This window comes from Chenopodium album, chromosome 11 (assembly GCF_948465745.1).
Source record: "Chenopodium album chromosome 11, dcCheAlbu1.1, whole genome shotgun sequence".
NCBI classification, from domain to species: domain Eukaryota; kingdom Viridiplantae; phylum Streptophyta; class Magnoliopsida; order Caryophyllales; family Amaranthaceae; genus Chenopodium; species Chenopodium album.
In genome coordinates this window covers 2,509,010-2,524,066 of record NC_137844.1, presented here as the reverse complement: position 1 = coordinate 2,524,066, position 15,057 = coordinate 2,509,010, and the positions used below count along the sequence as shown (strand labels likewise).

General features: G+C 33.5%; 1 protein-coding gene across 1 annotated transcript; it reads left to right on the top strand.

The window, feature by feature from the left end:
- Positions 1–11,573: 11,573 nt before the first annotated feature.
- Positions 11,574–14,290, top strand: LOC145567151 (uncharacterized). The gene is made up of 3 exons (XM_081626385.1): positions 11,574–12,640; positions 12,723–12,912; positions 13,273–14,290. The coding sequence occupies exons 1-3, from the start codon at positions 12,290–12,292 to the stop codon at positions 13,857–13,859; spliced, it is 1,128 nt and encodes a 375-aa protein (XP_081482511.1). The 5' UTR covers positions 11,574–12,289; the 3' UTR covers positions 13,860–14,290.
- The last annotated feature ends 767 nt before the right edge of the window (positions 14,291–15,057 follow it).

The following is a 15,057-nucleotide window of genomic DNA, read 5'->3' as shown; positions in this document are numbered from 1 at the left end:
CACATTTGAGTATCAACATTTAGAATTGTGTAGTATAAAAGTAAATTTCTTTAAAGTAAACATTGAGACGAATTTAACAGGATTTTTTGTGGCTTTAATTTGCTTTTACTCTATTATTTATCATATTGCATGTACTTAAGGTAAAATTTTCACTCTCTCCAAATGATACATTCCAATCCGTAACAATTTCAAGAAACAAAATGCAAAAACTTTTATATACATCCGATGTACGGTAATATTACGGTATATCGAGGTAACTTTTGTTGAATTTAGGGTATTTTTTATCCAGAAAGCTTAAATAACTTTTATTTATATCAGGATAACTTATATATACGTAACTTTCATTCATTATAGAGGAACTTTTGATCATTTTAAGGTAACTTTAAAGCGTATGTACAATATTTTATTGTACATCCGATTTTCTTAAAATGTTTGTCAACAAAATAAGCCAAACAACAAAACTATAGGCAAAATAAGTTAAAACACTCACAAATTCAAATAATGTAGGTTTAGATAATTTTAGATAAGTCAACATATTTTTTTTTTTTTTTTTTTTTTTTTTTTTTGTTTTTACATATGCTTAATTGAACAAAAAATACAAACTATTAGTGTTCAACACAAAACTTAAAGAGTGACATATCTTAACCTAATTTAAGCAATGCAACTAAAATTATTGTTATTATCCAAATGAACAAGCTCATTTCCATATTCCAATTACACCAGAACTAGCTAGCTTTCGTCAGATAACCAAACTATGTTTATCATATCCTATAATCCAATTATATTATGAAAATGTTCAATATATCTAGTTCGTGTAGCATGTACAATAGTAAGTTTTAGCATGTATAGTTATGATCATACCCAAATTAACACTATTTCCATACTCATATATAAAATGCTTACCATTAAATTAGTGTGAAATAACTTCACGCACAGTAAATAAATTGGTTTAAACATGTACTCCGTACACTAAATCCTGTTTCCTGTATCCCAGCACCATTCGAACTATGCCTTCCACCCTTTTTTAATCTCAAAGTCGTGTGGTTTTCTTTAATGTCCTTTTCATGATAATATAGTTGCCCATGAAAAGAATTGTACCACTATACCCTATACGTGACTAACGTGATCTTTTTTAAAAATTGAAAGTTACAATGCATCAACAAAATTTTATATTTTAATAAAAACGCGTTACATTATGCTTTTCCTTCCAAAAAAAAAAAAAAAAAAAAAAAAAAAAATTATATTGTAACACTATCATTTTTAATATTTCGTGTATATTATATATTTTTCTTGATGATACTTTTTATTTATCTCGGGATGAAATTTATACTCATCGCTTTTGTGTTTCTTATGTTTCTTGAAATTTGTGTGAGAAGTAATTTAGCTGCAATTAAAATGAGACGAAGGGAATATTAATTATGAGTAAAATTATAATAATAACTAGATTAACCCCTGTGCGATGCACGATTTGAAAATAAAAATTGAATTATAGACTTTTAACACGTAATGAAAGAAAATAACTTCCTCATTTTTCCTAACTAATTTCTAATTAAATATGAATATACAATTCCCGAAAGTTCATAATTTTCATATTTAATTAAGAAATTTCAGTTAAATTATACAACATCCGATTTTTTTTAGTTGCAAATTTGGGGTATTATTTGAGAGATATAAAATATTCGAAAGTTGCAACTAAAAAAAATCGAAGGTATAATTATTAACTATTGTTAACAACTCGTAATTAACTAAATAGCATAATATGTGTAGAAAACCCAAAATTTAAAATTTAAAAATTAAAAATAAAATATATTTTCAAAGCTATGTTAAATAGGGTAACTTAAAAAGGAAAAAAAAAATATATGACATCATCCTTCATTTTGGAGGGAAAAAATTAAATAAAAAAGTGACACATAGGCAATGATGACATCAACGGTTGTTATTTTAGTATATATAATAGATAATAGATTATTATTTTTTTATTTTTTTAAAAAAAAAAAAAAAAAAACAAAACAATTAATTAAGAAGTTTAATAACCGATGGGTCCGGATTCATCAAAATGTTAGTCGCTTTCACTAAATTTATTCGTCATAATCGTCAACTTAATTTTATTTTGCACTCATTACAACTCAAAAGTCTTACTAATTCTCAAGAGTTCTTACCGTTGATGCTTCATAATTTACTTTATTTTACCTTGTGCTACACATTACACTTTAAGGATTTTAACTTTTATTTTTCAAGTACTATATATCTTCTTCTTCTTTTTTTTAATCTTTAAAATGACCTATTTTTTACTTTTTTTTTTTTTATATGTTTGTTTACATATTATAGCTTATCGAGTTAGCCCCGCACATAACTCAATTGTAATATTGTTTTATTTGGTCAATAGTTCTCTCTATTCTCGTCATATTATTCATATCAGTTCACTTTTATATTTTATATATCAGTTTAAACTTTAAATTTACAGTCTTTTATAACGTTTATTAGAAATTAGGGGAAGCATATTTTTCTTAAATGCTCAAATTATATTGCTGAATGACAACGGATAGACAATACAAAAATGAGCAATTTTAATAATTTTATGTTTATGCTTGTATTAATTTGGATAAGAAAGAGAGCAAGCTAGAAAAAGCTAATTTTGTCACGAAATTTCTTGTTGATGTAACTTGTCTCTAATCCTAAAAATAAAAAAAAATAAAAAAAATAAAAAAATAAAAGAGAGAGAGAAAAAATGCTTTACAGAAAGGGATAAAGAGATGGGTCATAAGTGGGCCTAATAGCAATAGGGAAATGTAATGAGTGAATGGGTCACTTCAGGATTAAAGTAGGCCCATTAGACTATAATGGCATCAGTTTCTCTTCTTTTCCTTATTTTGGGAGTATTTCTTTTTCTTTTTTATTTTGTTATCTTTTATGCTATTCTTTCTTTTTCCATGTTCTTGCTCCCACTTTTGAGTGAAATTGTTGGGAAAAAGTAGACATAGATCATTTGCTCATTGATCATAAGGTAACCCAATAGTTTGATATCATCATTAATCTAGATTTAGTAATTGAGTAGCACAAAATATTAAGAAATTTAATGCACATAATTATAACTTGATTTTGGCACAAACAAAGAAATTACAACTTCGTTAATTTTGTGTTTAATACACTGTTTATTTACTTTGTGGTGTGCACTAGTTTAATGCAAGGAAACAATTAAGGTAATTAGAGAGTACTAATTCATACTGTACGGTGATACGGATTAGTTTAATTGCATTGCTTCTAAGGTATTTAGAAGCTTCCCACCTTCCTAATTAATTGAAGTGATAACTAATAGATGAAGATCTACATTGATACATGCATTTGGTGATGAGATTGCATAAACTTATTCTATTCATTTCCAAGCGCGTTTATTATTTTTTTCTAAAAGGTATCTATTAACTATTACTAAAACAAACATTGCTGACATTATCAACCCTTACTAAAACAAAACATTGCTGGCATCATCAACCCTCAAATTATCCTACGTGTCATTCTAACATTAAAAAATTTTCCTCCATTTTTTATGAGTAATGTCATCATTTATTTTATTTTTTTAACCTACACTATACATTTTTTCTGGCAAAAAAAATTACCACTATTTTTTTACACGAATGATAAAACTTTATTTTATGCATAATAATAAAAATTAATAAAATCGTACAATGCATGAGTCTAATCTAGTATTAATAATAATAGTGTTTATATGACAACATTATACACTACAGTCTACACGTTTGGAAGGGGTAATGAGAAACAAACTCTTCTCATCTTCAAAAGAGATGAGTGACTTAACCAATTGATTATTCTTGGTCTCAAAACTCAAGACTACCAATTCATATTCGTTCTACCCTTCCTAGTTTATACTTCGTAATGCCGTATTAAAAATAAATTAAAAAAAATAATAATAATAATAATAAAAAAACTACACTATAGGGTGTGTTCTATTCACCTAATTTTTACTTATCTGAACTTATCTTAATTTATCTGAATTTAACTGAACTTATCTGTCCTTATTAGAGCTTATTTTAGTTATAAATTAAACTTAATAGCCCTGATTAACCCTTATCACAACTTTATCTGAACTTATTTTTCCTGAACTTATCTTATCTGAACTTATTAACCCTGAAATAAGTGGAAATAAGGTGAACAGACACATGGCCTATATCTACTCAATTTCCTCGGATAAAGTAGTTCTGGTGGATAAAGAATTAGGGGGAAATAATAATTCATAAGAACATTGTTTTTTTGACGTTGTGTATTGTTAACTATTGATAAAAATGTTTACTCTTTTTCAAAAGATAGACATTACCACATGATCCTAAAAAAAATAGTGATAAAAATTTGTTAACTATTTGTGACACTACTAATTCAAATGTCTAGGTCAGTTTTTTTTTTTTTTTTTACAATAGCAAAGGCAACAAACAAACAACTAATAATTAGAAATCATAAACCGACATCTTCTTGCAATATCGTTAGCCGTTTGAACCTGTTCTCTTGGGACTTTCAGAATTACACATCTGTGGAAGGTCGCACCTACTTCCTTAATCTCTTTTATCATCCAAGTTATCTTGACGTTCCTACCCAAGCTATCCCGCAGGTTGTTAGGTGTAACGTAGATTGTTATAATTTAATCATACATCTCTTATTTCAGCTTAAATTTGCAGTAACAACTGTTTAAAGACTTTTCTTCAATTGGGATACATATAAATGTCCTAGCTCGAATCTTGATTATTCGAACTTGATCTAAATTATCGGGTGGGGTATCTTGAACAAAGCAAATCATATCATGTAACATTTTAATTGTTGTAATAATACTAATTCACCAAAGTTGTATATAAACACATCAATTCACGAACGACAAAATACATTGATTAATATTGCCTGAATCAAACTGATCATACATATCATGAAAGTTAAAAAAAAAAAAAAATCAATCATGTCTAGATTATATTATAGCAGACAATATAACACATGCCAACTCAAATGTATCTTTGAATAATAATCAGTATTAACATAATTATGTATCCATTTGAAATTTAGTAAAGTATATACTATAATATAGTATGTCTTTGAATCCAATAATCCCTAACTAACAAAGATACATGTACAATTCCCTTGCCCCCTATCTTGGGTTCAATAAGGATTGTATCAAAATAATAATTGGGCACAAAAAGAAATAATAGGGCAGTTGAGCACCCACTTATGCAATGCAGTTGCCATTCATGTTAAAAGGTCCCACACCAAAATTTAGACTTCTCATCCACCGCCCTAAGCTTTGGGTTTTCATTGTTTGTTTTATATGTACTCCCTCTATTTCTTAAAAAATCGACTTATTTGAATTTTTTACGGTATTTAATATATATTTTTTATTCTGAATATGTTCAATTAATCAATTATATTAGATAAAAATTATAAAATATTTAAAAATTGAATATATACATTAGATACACCTAGTTAGGTTAGATCTCATATATTTATTTATAAGAAATGCTCAAAGTTATGTTATAATGTTATTTAAAAAAAAAAAAATAGTAATAAGCCCAAACTCTTATGAATGGATGAAGTGGTATATATTGTGGTATATTTTTCCTTTTTTCTTGATATATTTTAATTGACATGAAATTTAGTCTAATAAGGAAAAACATTATTGGACGGGACCCAGCTAGTGGCTAACATCAAGCATCATATCCAAACTGTAGTGACTTGATTGCAAAGGCAACATCTGCCTTTGAATCCTGGGATATACATTTTGCAGTCCTTGTTTGTTTAATAAGGCAATACTTTTTTTTAACAATTTTTTTACCAAAAAAGAGAGAGAGAGAGAGAGAGAGAGAGATGAAAGGGTAATTTAAACACGCAAAATTAATTTGATAAATAATTAATTATGAAGTATAGTATTATTAAATTAATATTCGATCTTTGGGTGAATGATTACAACTTTACTAGTTAGAAGTGTCTTTTATTTTACAAGAATAAATGTGAAAGGGTCATTTAAACACCAAAATATAAAATCTTCTAGTCGCCTTGATTGATTAGGTCATACGCAAGAAACTTTATTTCCTAATACATTATGTTATCGATCATAAATTCATAACTAGAAATTCTTTGATAAGCTATTTTGGTCATATATGCACATTTTTTTCTATTTATATTATGCACTCTCCATAAAAGATGGAGATGGGCAGAAATGGGACGTAGGACCCTTCAAAATAGTACTCTTAGATATTCAAGCATTTTACGTGATTAAACACCATATTACAAGTTTATTACATGGATGGGAAATAGATTATCTCTTACACTACAATACATATGCAACACAACGAGAAAATCTAAATTGATTTTTCGTGACTGCAATAGTATTAAAAAAAAAAAAAAAAAAAAAAAAAAAAAAAATTCCATATTCCGAAAATTATAACGTATAAGAATGCACAACATTCTTCTTATAGCTTAGCATATACATATCCTACAAGAACAAGGTTACACTTTATGTGGACCATAAACAATAACGTTATCCTCTTAGTAACTTGCTCACTTAGTTTAGAATGCAATTCCATTATTACATTTATAATTCCTCTTTTGCATCCAAATACTCAAAAATGATGGAGTTTTCATGTAGGTATTTCAACTTCATACTCAAAGCTATTACATTTTATTTGTATACCAAATACCTTATGTATTTTTGTAGTCAATAAGATTGTAATCTCCTTTATTCGGAATTAATAATTACACAAAGATATTTAAAAAGAAAGTTAATTGGAACAATATGACAATTAAGGGCCTATTTTGTTCAGCTTAATTTCAGTTCAGTTCAGCTTCTAATTTCCTTCTCTCATAAACAATTCATTTCAGCTCTATTCAGTTCAGTTCAACTCCAATCAGTTCAGTTCAATTGTTTTCATTAAATCGAAAACAAGTCCTAATTTTGATATTAGAAAACGAGTACAGTTGGACAAGCTAGCTAGATATTGTTTAAAACTTCATCAATCAAGTATTAATGAGTCATCTTCGTAATGATCTGGCTTACAATAAGATAACATTTGAGCCACATAATCCCTATCTTAAACATGGACCCTACATAAACATAACTAATAATTAAATTTAGCTCTCATATATAATTACTACCAACCACAAATTATTGGACTAAGGTTTATCCAATAGGAAAAGAGTGTGTATCTGGAGGAGTAGAGAGAGAAAGTTAATTACAATGGGCCGAACAAATTTTACTCGTACGGCCCATTAAGTGAGACATATTAATGAGCCCATGGGCCCAGAAAGTGGGCTCCCTTTTTTCTTTCTTTTCAAAAAATAGAGTATAAAAAAATCTTAACAAATTGATGCTACAGAATATACGATTACACGTCAGCTATCCTGTTTTGACCAAGAAGTTATAGCTTGTATTAGGTTGACTGACATACTTTTAACTTCGTAAATTTTATTTATTTATTTATTTTACTTTTTTTGGGGGGATGGATTTAGGATTTTAGGATATGATGACTAAATTTTGGACCATTTCCAGCTTGGTCAAACTAGATAATACGGCATGGTTGCTGGATGCATCTTGCGAGAAGGCTGTGCGTGAGGCCTGGGAAGATACGAAGGGGCAGCCGATTGCTAATAGGCTTGAGTATCTTCTCAATGCACTTAGAGCCTGGGGGGGCAAAAAATTTGAAAACATTGATAAGCAGATTGAGGACACCGAGCAGGCTCTTCGTGAAGTCCAGGGAGGGGCTGCTACAAATGAAAATTTGGAGCGCTGTACGACACTTGAAGCTAAGCTTGATGAGCTCAGTGATAAACAAGAAGCCTACTGGTATCTTCGTTCTAGAGTGGCCGAGATTAGAGATGGCGACCGTAACACAAAGTATTTTCATCATAAGGCATCCCAGAGACGAAAACGAAATGAAATCAAGGGACTCTTTGATGCTAATGGTGAGTGGAAGGAAGAAGAAGAGGACTTCGAAGATATTGTGCAGGATTTTTATGCCAATTTATTTAAGTCCACAGGACCATCGATGACTGAATGTGAGAAGGTTCTTGATGCTGTGACCCCGACAATTTCACAGGAGGATAATGACTTCCTTCTTAGGCCGTTTGGGAAGGATGAAATATTTGCAGCTATATGCGAAATGCATCCATGTAAAGCTCCGGGTCCTGACGGAATCCATGCCATATTTTATCATAAATTTTGGCATATCGTTGGTGATGAAGTGTTCCACTTTGTCAGCAACATTCTTCATGGTATGTGCTCTGCTAAGCCGGTCAATAATACAAATATTGCTCTAATTCCGAAAATTAATGCTCCTTCTTCCATGTTTGAATTCCGACCTATTGCTTTGTGTAATGTGCTATACAAAATTGCTTCTAAGGCTATTGTGATGCATTTGAAATCTATTCTCCCGAATGTTATCTCGGAGAATCAGAGTGCTTTTGTTCCCGGCAGATTAATAACTGACAATGCCTTGATAGCAATGGAAATTTTCCACACGATGAAGAAGCGGAGTAAAGGTAGGAAGGGGACAATTGCGATGAAACTAGACATGAGCAAGGCCTATGATCGGGTTGAATGGTATTTTCTGGAGAATTTATTAATTAAGATGGGTTTTGCAGATCGATGGGTGAGGCTTGTTATGGACTGTGTTTCTACGGTGACATATTCTTTCATTGTTAACCGTGTTGTGGTTGGTTCGGTGCTACCCTCTAGGGGGTTGATACAGGGTGATCCGCTGTCACCATATCTGTTCATCATGGTGGCTGGCGCTTTTTCGGCTCTTATAAAAAAGGCTTCGGATTATAGATTGGTTCATGGTGCTGGGGCTAGTAGGACAGGACCAAAGATTTCTCATCTCTTTTTTGCTGACGACAGTCTGCTATTTGCAAGGGCCAACCGTGTGGAATGCTCGAAGATAGTTGATATACTCAACATTTATGAAGCAGCTTCCGGACAGAAAATTAATTATGATAAGTCAGAGGTCTCTTTCAGCAAAGGTGTAAATGTTTCGAAGCAGGAAGAGTTGATTGATCTATTACAGATGCGACCTGTTGTTAAACATGAAAAATATTTGGGAATTCCTACTGTCATCGGAAGATCCAAGAGAATGGTTTTTGCGGCCTTGAAAGATAGAATATGGAAAAAGTTGCAGGGATATAAAGGAAAGCTGTTATCGAGAGCCGGGAAGGAAATTCTTATAAAATCTGTGATTCAAGCCATTCCGACTTATTTTATGGGAGTCTACAAGTTGCCTAATAGCGTCATTGAGGAAATTCGTGCCCTTACCGCAAGATTTTGGTGGGGTAATTCGGATTCGAGAAGGAGAGTTCATTGGCTAGAATGGGGTTTCGTGATATGGGGGTTTTTAATGAAGCTCTCCTTGGTAAGCAAGCTTGGCGGCTTATTAACAATCCCGACTCTCTATTTGGGCGAGTAATGAATAGCAAATATTATCCGCACTCGGATTTCTTGGAGTCCTCCCTTGGTTGTAATTGTAGCTACTCGTGGAGAGGGATTTGGGGTGCAAAATCCCTTGTGAAAGAAGGGCTGATCTGGCGAGTTGGGGATGGTTCTACGATTAAAATTTTTGACGATCCATGGCTTGCGGATGAGAATGGGAGGTTTGTGTGTACTCCAAGAATTGACGAGCTGACTGTGGTAAAAGACTTAATGGATGTTGATACCAAGGAATGGGATTATGATTTGCTCTCTGGTAATTTTGAGGAGAGGGATGTGAGATGCATTTTGTCTATACCCCTTAGTCATAGAGCTCAAAATGACACTTTGACTTGGGCATTCTCCAAAGATGGGAGTTACAATGTTAAAACTGCATACATGCTTGGGAAGTCTTGTGATTTGGGGGCTTTTCATCAAGCTTGGGTTGAAATTTGGGGTCTTGATACGATTCCTAAAGTCAAGCACTTCCTCCGGCGCATTAGCACTAACTCCCTGCCAACTTGTGCCCTCCTACATTACAGACATATGAAGGATTCTAGCCTCTGCCCGTGGTGTACAAGTGCTGCAGAAACGCTTCATCACACTTTTTTTGATTGCCCTGCAGTACAGGACTTGTGGGTAGAATGTGATTGCTCTGAGCTTGTTATATCTGACCCTGCTTTTGATTTCAAAGAATTGCTGTTGAACTGGAAGAAAAAGAGTGAGAAAAAATGTCTTGTTGGGGTGGCTTTGCTATGGCAGATTTGGAGCCGCAGGAACGAGAAAGTCTTCAACAACAAGGAAACCCCTCACTTGATAGTTAAGAACAGAGTTTTTCGCTTGATTGAAGACTGTGGGCAATATGCTGCTAAGGTTTATAGCTCGGTCAGCAAGAGTAAGTGCAGCAGCTCAGAGAAATGGCTTCCTCCTCCTTCTGATTTTGTAAAAATCAACTGCGATGCCTGCCTAAAGACTGATGGCTGGATAGGCCTTGGTGCTGCTGCAAGGAATGCTGCGGGGGAGGTCCTGTTTGCTAGTGTGAGACGAGTGCGTGGCTACTTGCCACCTGATATTGCTGAGTGCAAAGCTTTGTTGCTTGGGGTGACGCTTGCCAGAAGATATGGATACAAGAAAGTAATTTTTGAGTCAGATTGTTAGCATATTATCTCTCGACTCTCAAAGGCTGCAACTTTCTTTTCGGATCTTGATTCGGTGCTTGATGATATTTTCTATCTTATTTCCAGTTTTGATTTTGTCTCGTGGCCTCATGTAAGAAGGGAGGGGATCTATGTCGCCCATCACCTTGCTAGTTTAGTACCGTACGGCGTTGAACAAATTTGGAAAAATTATTGTCTGTCTGTAATTTCTTCTTATGTTCTAATGGATAATTTGTCCATTGATTAATAAAATTTGGTGCTAAACGTCTTTCAAAAAAAAAATAAAAAATTATCACAATGTTAATTTTATAATTGTTGAGTGAATGTTGATCATAGTGGGACTTACCGATGTCATGTCACTTACACTCACTCCTTTTCAAAAATAAATAAAACAAATAAAACTTGTCATATCACAAATTCAAAGATAATCAATTTCACTCACAAAAATATAAAAAAGTTACAATCAACCCACGAAATTACGATCGCACCCATCTTATAACTTTACCTTCCTAGACGAACTCCTGTCCACTTTCACCTCTCAGTCACAAATTTCTCTAGGGGTAATTTCGACATTTCATCCCTCCGAATCCGACTCACATACATCCGCCACGTGGCACAGACAGTTTTGAAACTCCCCGCATTACGAGGGGTTTGTAAAAAAAAAAAAAAAAAAAAAAAACACAAAAAAGGGTTATTACAACATTACACCAACTTCTTCCGAAGAAAAAAAACTAACAAAGGATAATTTGGTAATTTAACCACCTATGAAGCGTAACCAACACTAGACGTGGCTGTAAACGGTCGTACCACGAAAACGCAAATATCCCCCGAACCACAGCACGTAACATTCAGCTTTGGAAATCCCGAACCTAATTCAACCCACCTGCCACGTAGGATGAACACGTGGCAAATGGTCAATCCTAGTCAGCATTACTCCTATAAAACTCACATAGCCTCCATTGTCTCCTCTTTATCCTTCTTCATACATAAAGACTCTCACCCTCTCTCTTCCTTTTTAAACCGATGAACCAAAACCACCAAACTCTAAAAATTTAAAGAATAATTAAAAAAGAAAATAAACTTCCATTTTTTTTTCCCATTTTCTCTCTCCTCCATGAAAATTCAGTCTAACCGCTTCACCTTACTCTGAGAAATAATGGCCGCAAATTCGTGTGAGTTTGAATTTGAACACTGATTTTTTTTTTTTTTTTTTTTTTTTTTGAAATTTTGTTTTATTTTTTTCCTGATTAAGAAAAAAAAAGGTTGAGTTTACTTAGCAGAGTTTACAAGTTATTCCATGCTTTACCTCGCAAATCACAAGATGTTGAAGCATTTCTAGGGTATAATTTAAGCTTAATCTTTCTCGGATTTCGTGAATTATATATATAATTATAGTTATAATTGTAATCAATAATTAATATTTAGGATAAAAAAAATTGGTAATCGGTTTGTTGGGAGATGCGAGAAATGGCGATGAAGCGCGATTTAAAGATTATCTACATCAATTGATATTCGAGAAAAAAAGGCGGGAAAATCGAGCTGAAATTCGTGTTTTTTGGGAGGTTAAAATGACAAAAATGGAGTACTGAGGAATTGAGAAAAGCGAAGCTTCATCAGAGTTAGTGTAAACAAAGAGGAGAGAGAATTTTGGAGGTTTTTGGTGTGGAATTTGATCATCGATTTCATCATGCCGTTATCGATGAAGATTCAGCCGATTGACGCCGGCGCCGGCGAAATTCCGGTGGCGGAGCAGGCGAAGCAGCCGATGGTGAAGTCGCGGCTTAAACGGCTGTTCAGGATCTCGGTTTCTGAGCCGACTGTTCCGGTGGGTTCGTCGGAGATGTTTGAGCCGAGTTCAGTTTGTTTAGCTAAGATGGTTCAGAATTTCATCGAGGAGAGTAACGAGAAACCCTCACAATCGTCCGCGGTTAGGTGTGGGAGGAACCGGTGTAATTGCTTTAACGGCAACGGAAGTGACGGGTCCGATGGCGAGTCGGATAACACTGTGTCCTCCGCCGATGTCTGTGACTTTCTCAAGGTAAATGATTGTGTATTCGATTGTCGTCTCTTCGTTTTTAGTTGTTCGATTGGAGCTAATTGTTGTTGGTTGTCGAGTGCAGAGTTTGGTGGTGTGTGCGAGTGTGAATGAGAGGAATGTGTTGGCTGATACGGCCAAGATTGTGGCCGAGAAGAAGACATGCAAGAGAAAAGATGAGCTTAGGAAGATTGTAATTGAAGGTTTAATGGCGCTTGGGTATGATGCTGCCATTTGCAAATCTAAATGGGAGAAATCCCCCTCTTTTCCAGCTGGTAATTTAATTTCCTCTCAATTCAATTAAATTTGCTACTTTATTTCTTCTTTTTTTGGCCTGATTATATTCCAAATTTGATTTCTGAATGCGAAATATCGAAGTTTTAGTTCTTGATTATTATTAGCAATTTCAAAATTTCCCGTGTTAATAGTAGTATTATACTGTAGTATAAAGATTAGATTGTAATTCTCTACATTTCTGCCTATATAATAGTGATTTCTGTTTTAGGATGATTTATCATATTGGTCTCTAAATTTATGCCTGAAAATTAGTGATTACTGTTTAATTGGGGTTCTATAAATTAAATAATTTGTAAATAAAATGAATTGATTGAAATTTTGGGGAATTTGTGGAACAGGGGAATATGAGTATGTGGATGTGATTGTGGGAGGAGAGAGACTGATAATCGACATAGACTTCAGGTCAGAATTTGAGGTTGCAAGATCAACCAAGACCTACAAATCAATCCTTCAGACACTCCCTCACATCTTTGTGGGAAAATCCGACCGCCTTTCGAAGATAATTTGTATTCTCTCTGAAGCTGCTAAACAAAGCCTTAAGAAGAAGGGTATGCACATCCCTCCTTGGAGAAAAGCTGATTATGTTCAGGCTAAGTGGCTGTCTCCACCCACCCGAATCGCCCCCGTCACCACCACTACCACTGCCACTGTCACCGCTACTCCGCCCCCGAGCCCACTCTCCCCTGCTAGCTTTGTCATCAATTCCGATGGGCCGAGCCCTAATAGGGCCGTGGAGTCTGATCACCACCAAGCTGATGAGTCAGAGCAGAGCCGGAGCTCGCCACCATCGGAGTCGGTGTTTGAGATGTCCGAGAGCTCAGGTGAGGAGGATGTCAAGGAGAAAAGGAACAATAATCCCAAGAAAGGCCCTGAACTTGAGGTTGTCATCACTGGTTTAACTTCTATCATGGAGGAGAAACCATAGAGAATGAAAGAAGAAGAAATTTTGATCCTTTTTTTGTTTCTATATTATCCCTTTTTTGGTCCAAATTTTCTTTTTTGAGGGAGTTAGTTTTTGGGTAATTACTATTAAGAAGATGCAAAAGTTTATAGAGGGGATTATGTTTAACTACTACTTACTACTACTAGCAACAACTATTACTATTACTACTACTTGATAAGTGAATTGCATGGGTGGGTGGTAGCTTTTGACCTCTAGCTCTCTCTCCCTTCAATCCCTTCTGGTTTTTTGTTGTAAGGGTTATATTATATTACAATCTCTACCTACTGATATGAATCATATCAATAATATACAAAAAAGCAGCAAATGTATTGTCATATATAGTATCACCTTCAATCTTTTGTTCATTCGATCTAATTATCGATTATATACACCTTTGATCTCGTTTTCCATCATTCGATGTCTGTTTATTCAATTCGTTCACGCTGTTCTCTATTTGTTCAACTCGTAATGTGCGATTGTGTTGGTATGTATACCTTTGCTGTTTGTTAATGTTAAGAGTGTGAAGCTTAATTATCTGATTTGCAGTAGCTTAAGACAATTTGAGAATACAGCAAAGACAAAAGGGAGAAGAAGAAAAAGGGGAACGAAAGGAAAAGAAAGGTGAGAATTCTGAATTCAGCTCTATTTTTGTTGTTTAGCTACTACTATATCCTCTTTTCAGGCTAGTTTAATATTTTAATTAAATTACTTTCTTGGTAAGCTGGGAAGTGGAGAATCTAGTGAGAAAATTGAATTGAACCCTCGTGCTATCTCGATTATTGTGGGTGAGATTGAAGGTGGTGTGAGAAAATTTATGTTCATCACACTATTTGAACATTATAATAAAAAAAATAAAATTAAAATAAACATTATTTTATATCTGCCATTGTTCTTTGTTAATTCAATTACGATTATAAATTAATCTTAATTTTGGATAAGATCAAATGGTTTTTAAAAGTACATTAGAAACTAGTACTTCTAATTAGTTTTCAGTACAGATTCTGGGTTTGATCAGATTAATTTGACTTGATTTTTTTTTTTTTTTAATGTTTGACTAATTCTTCTCTGTTATTTTTTTCATGTGAACACTTATAATATGGGGTTTTTGTTCTTTTTGTGTTTCTTTGCTTGTTACTGGGTAGGTTGTGAGTTTGATCTTTTACCTTCTTTATTAAGATGA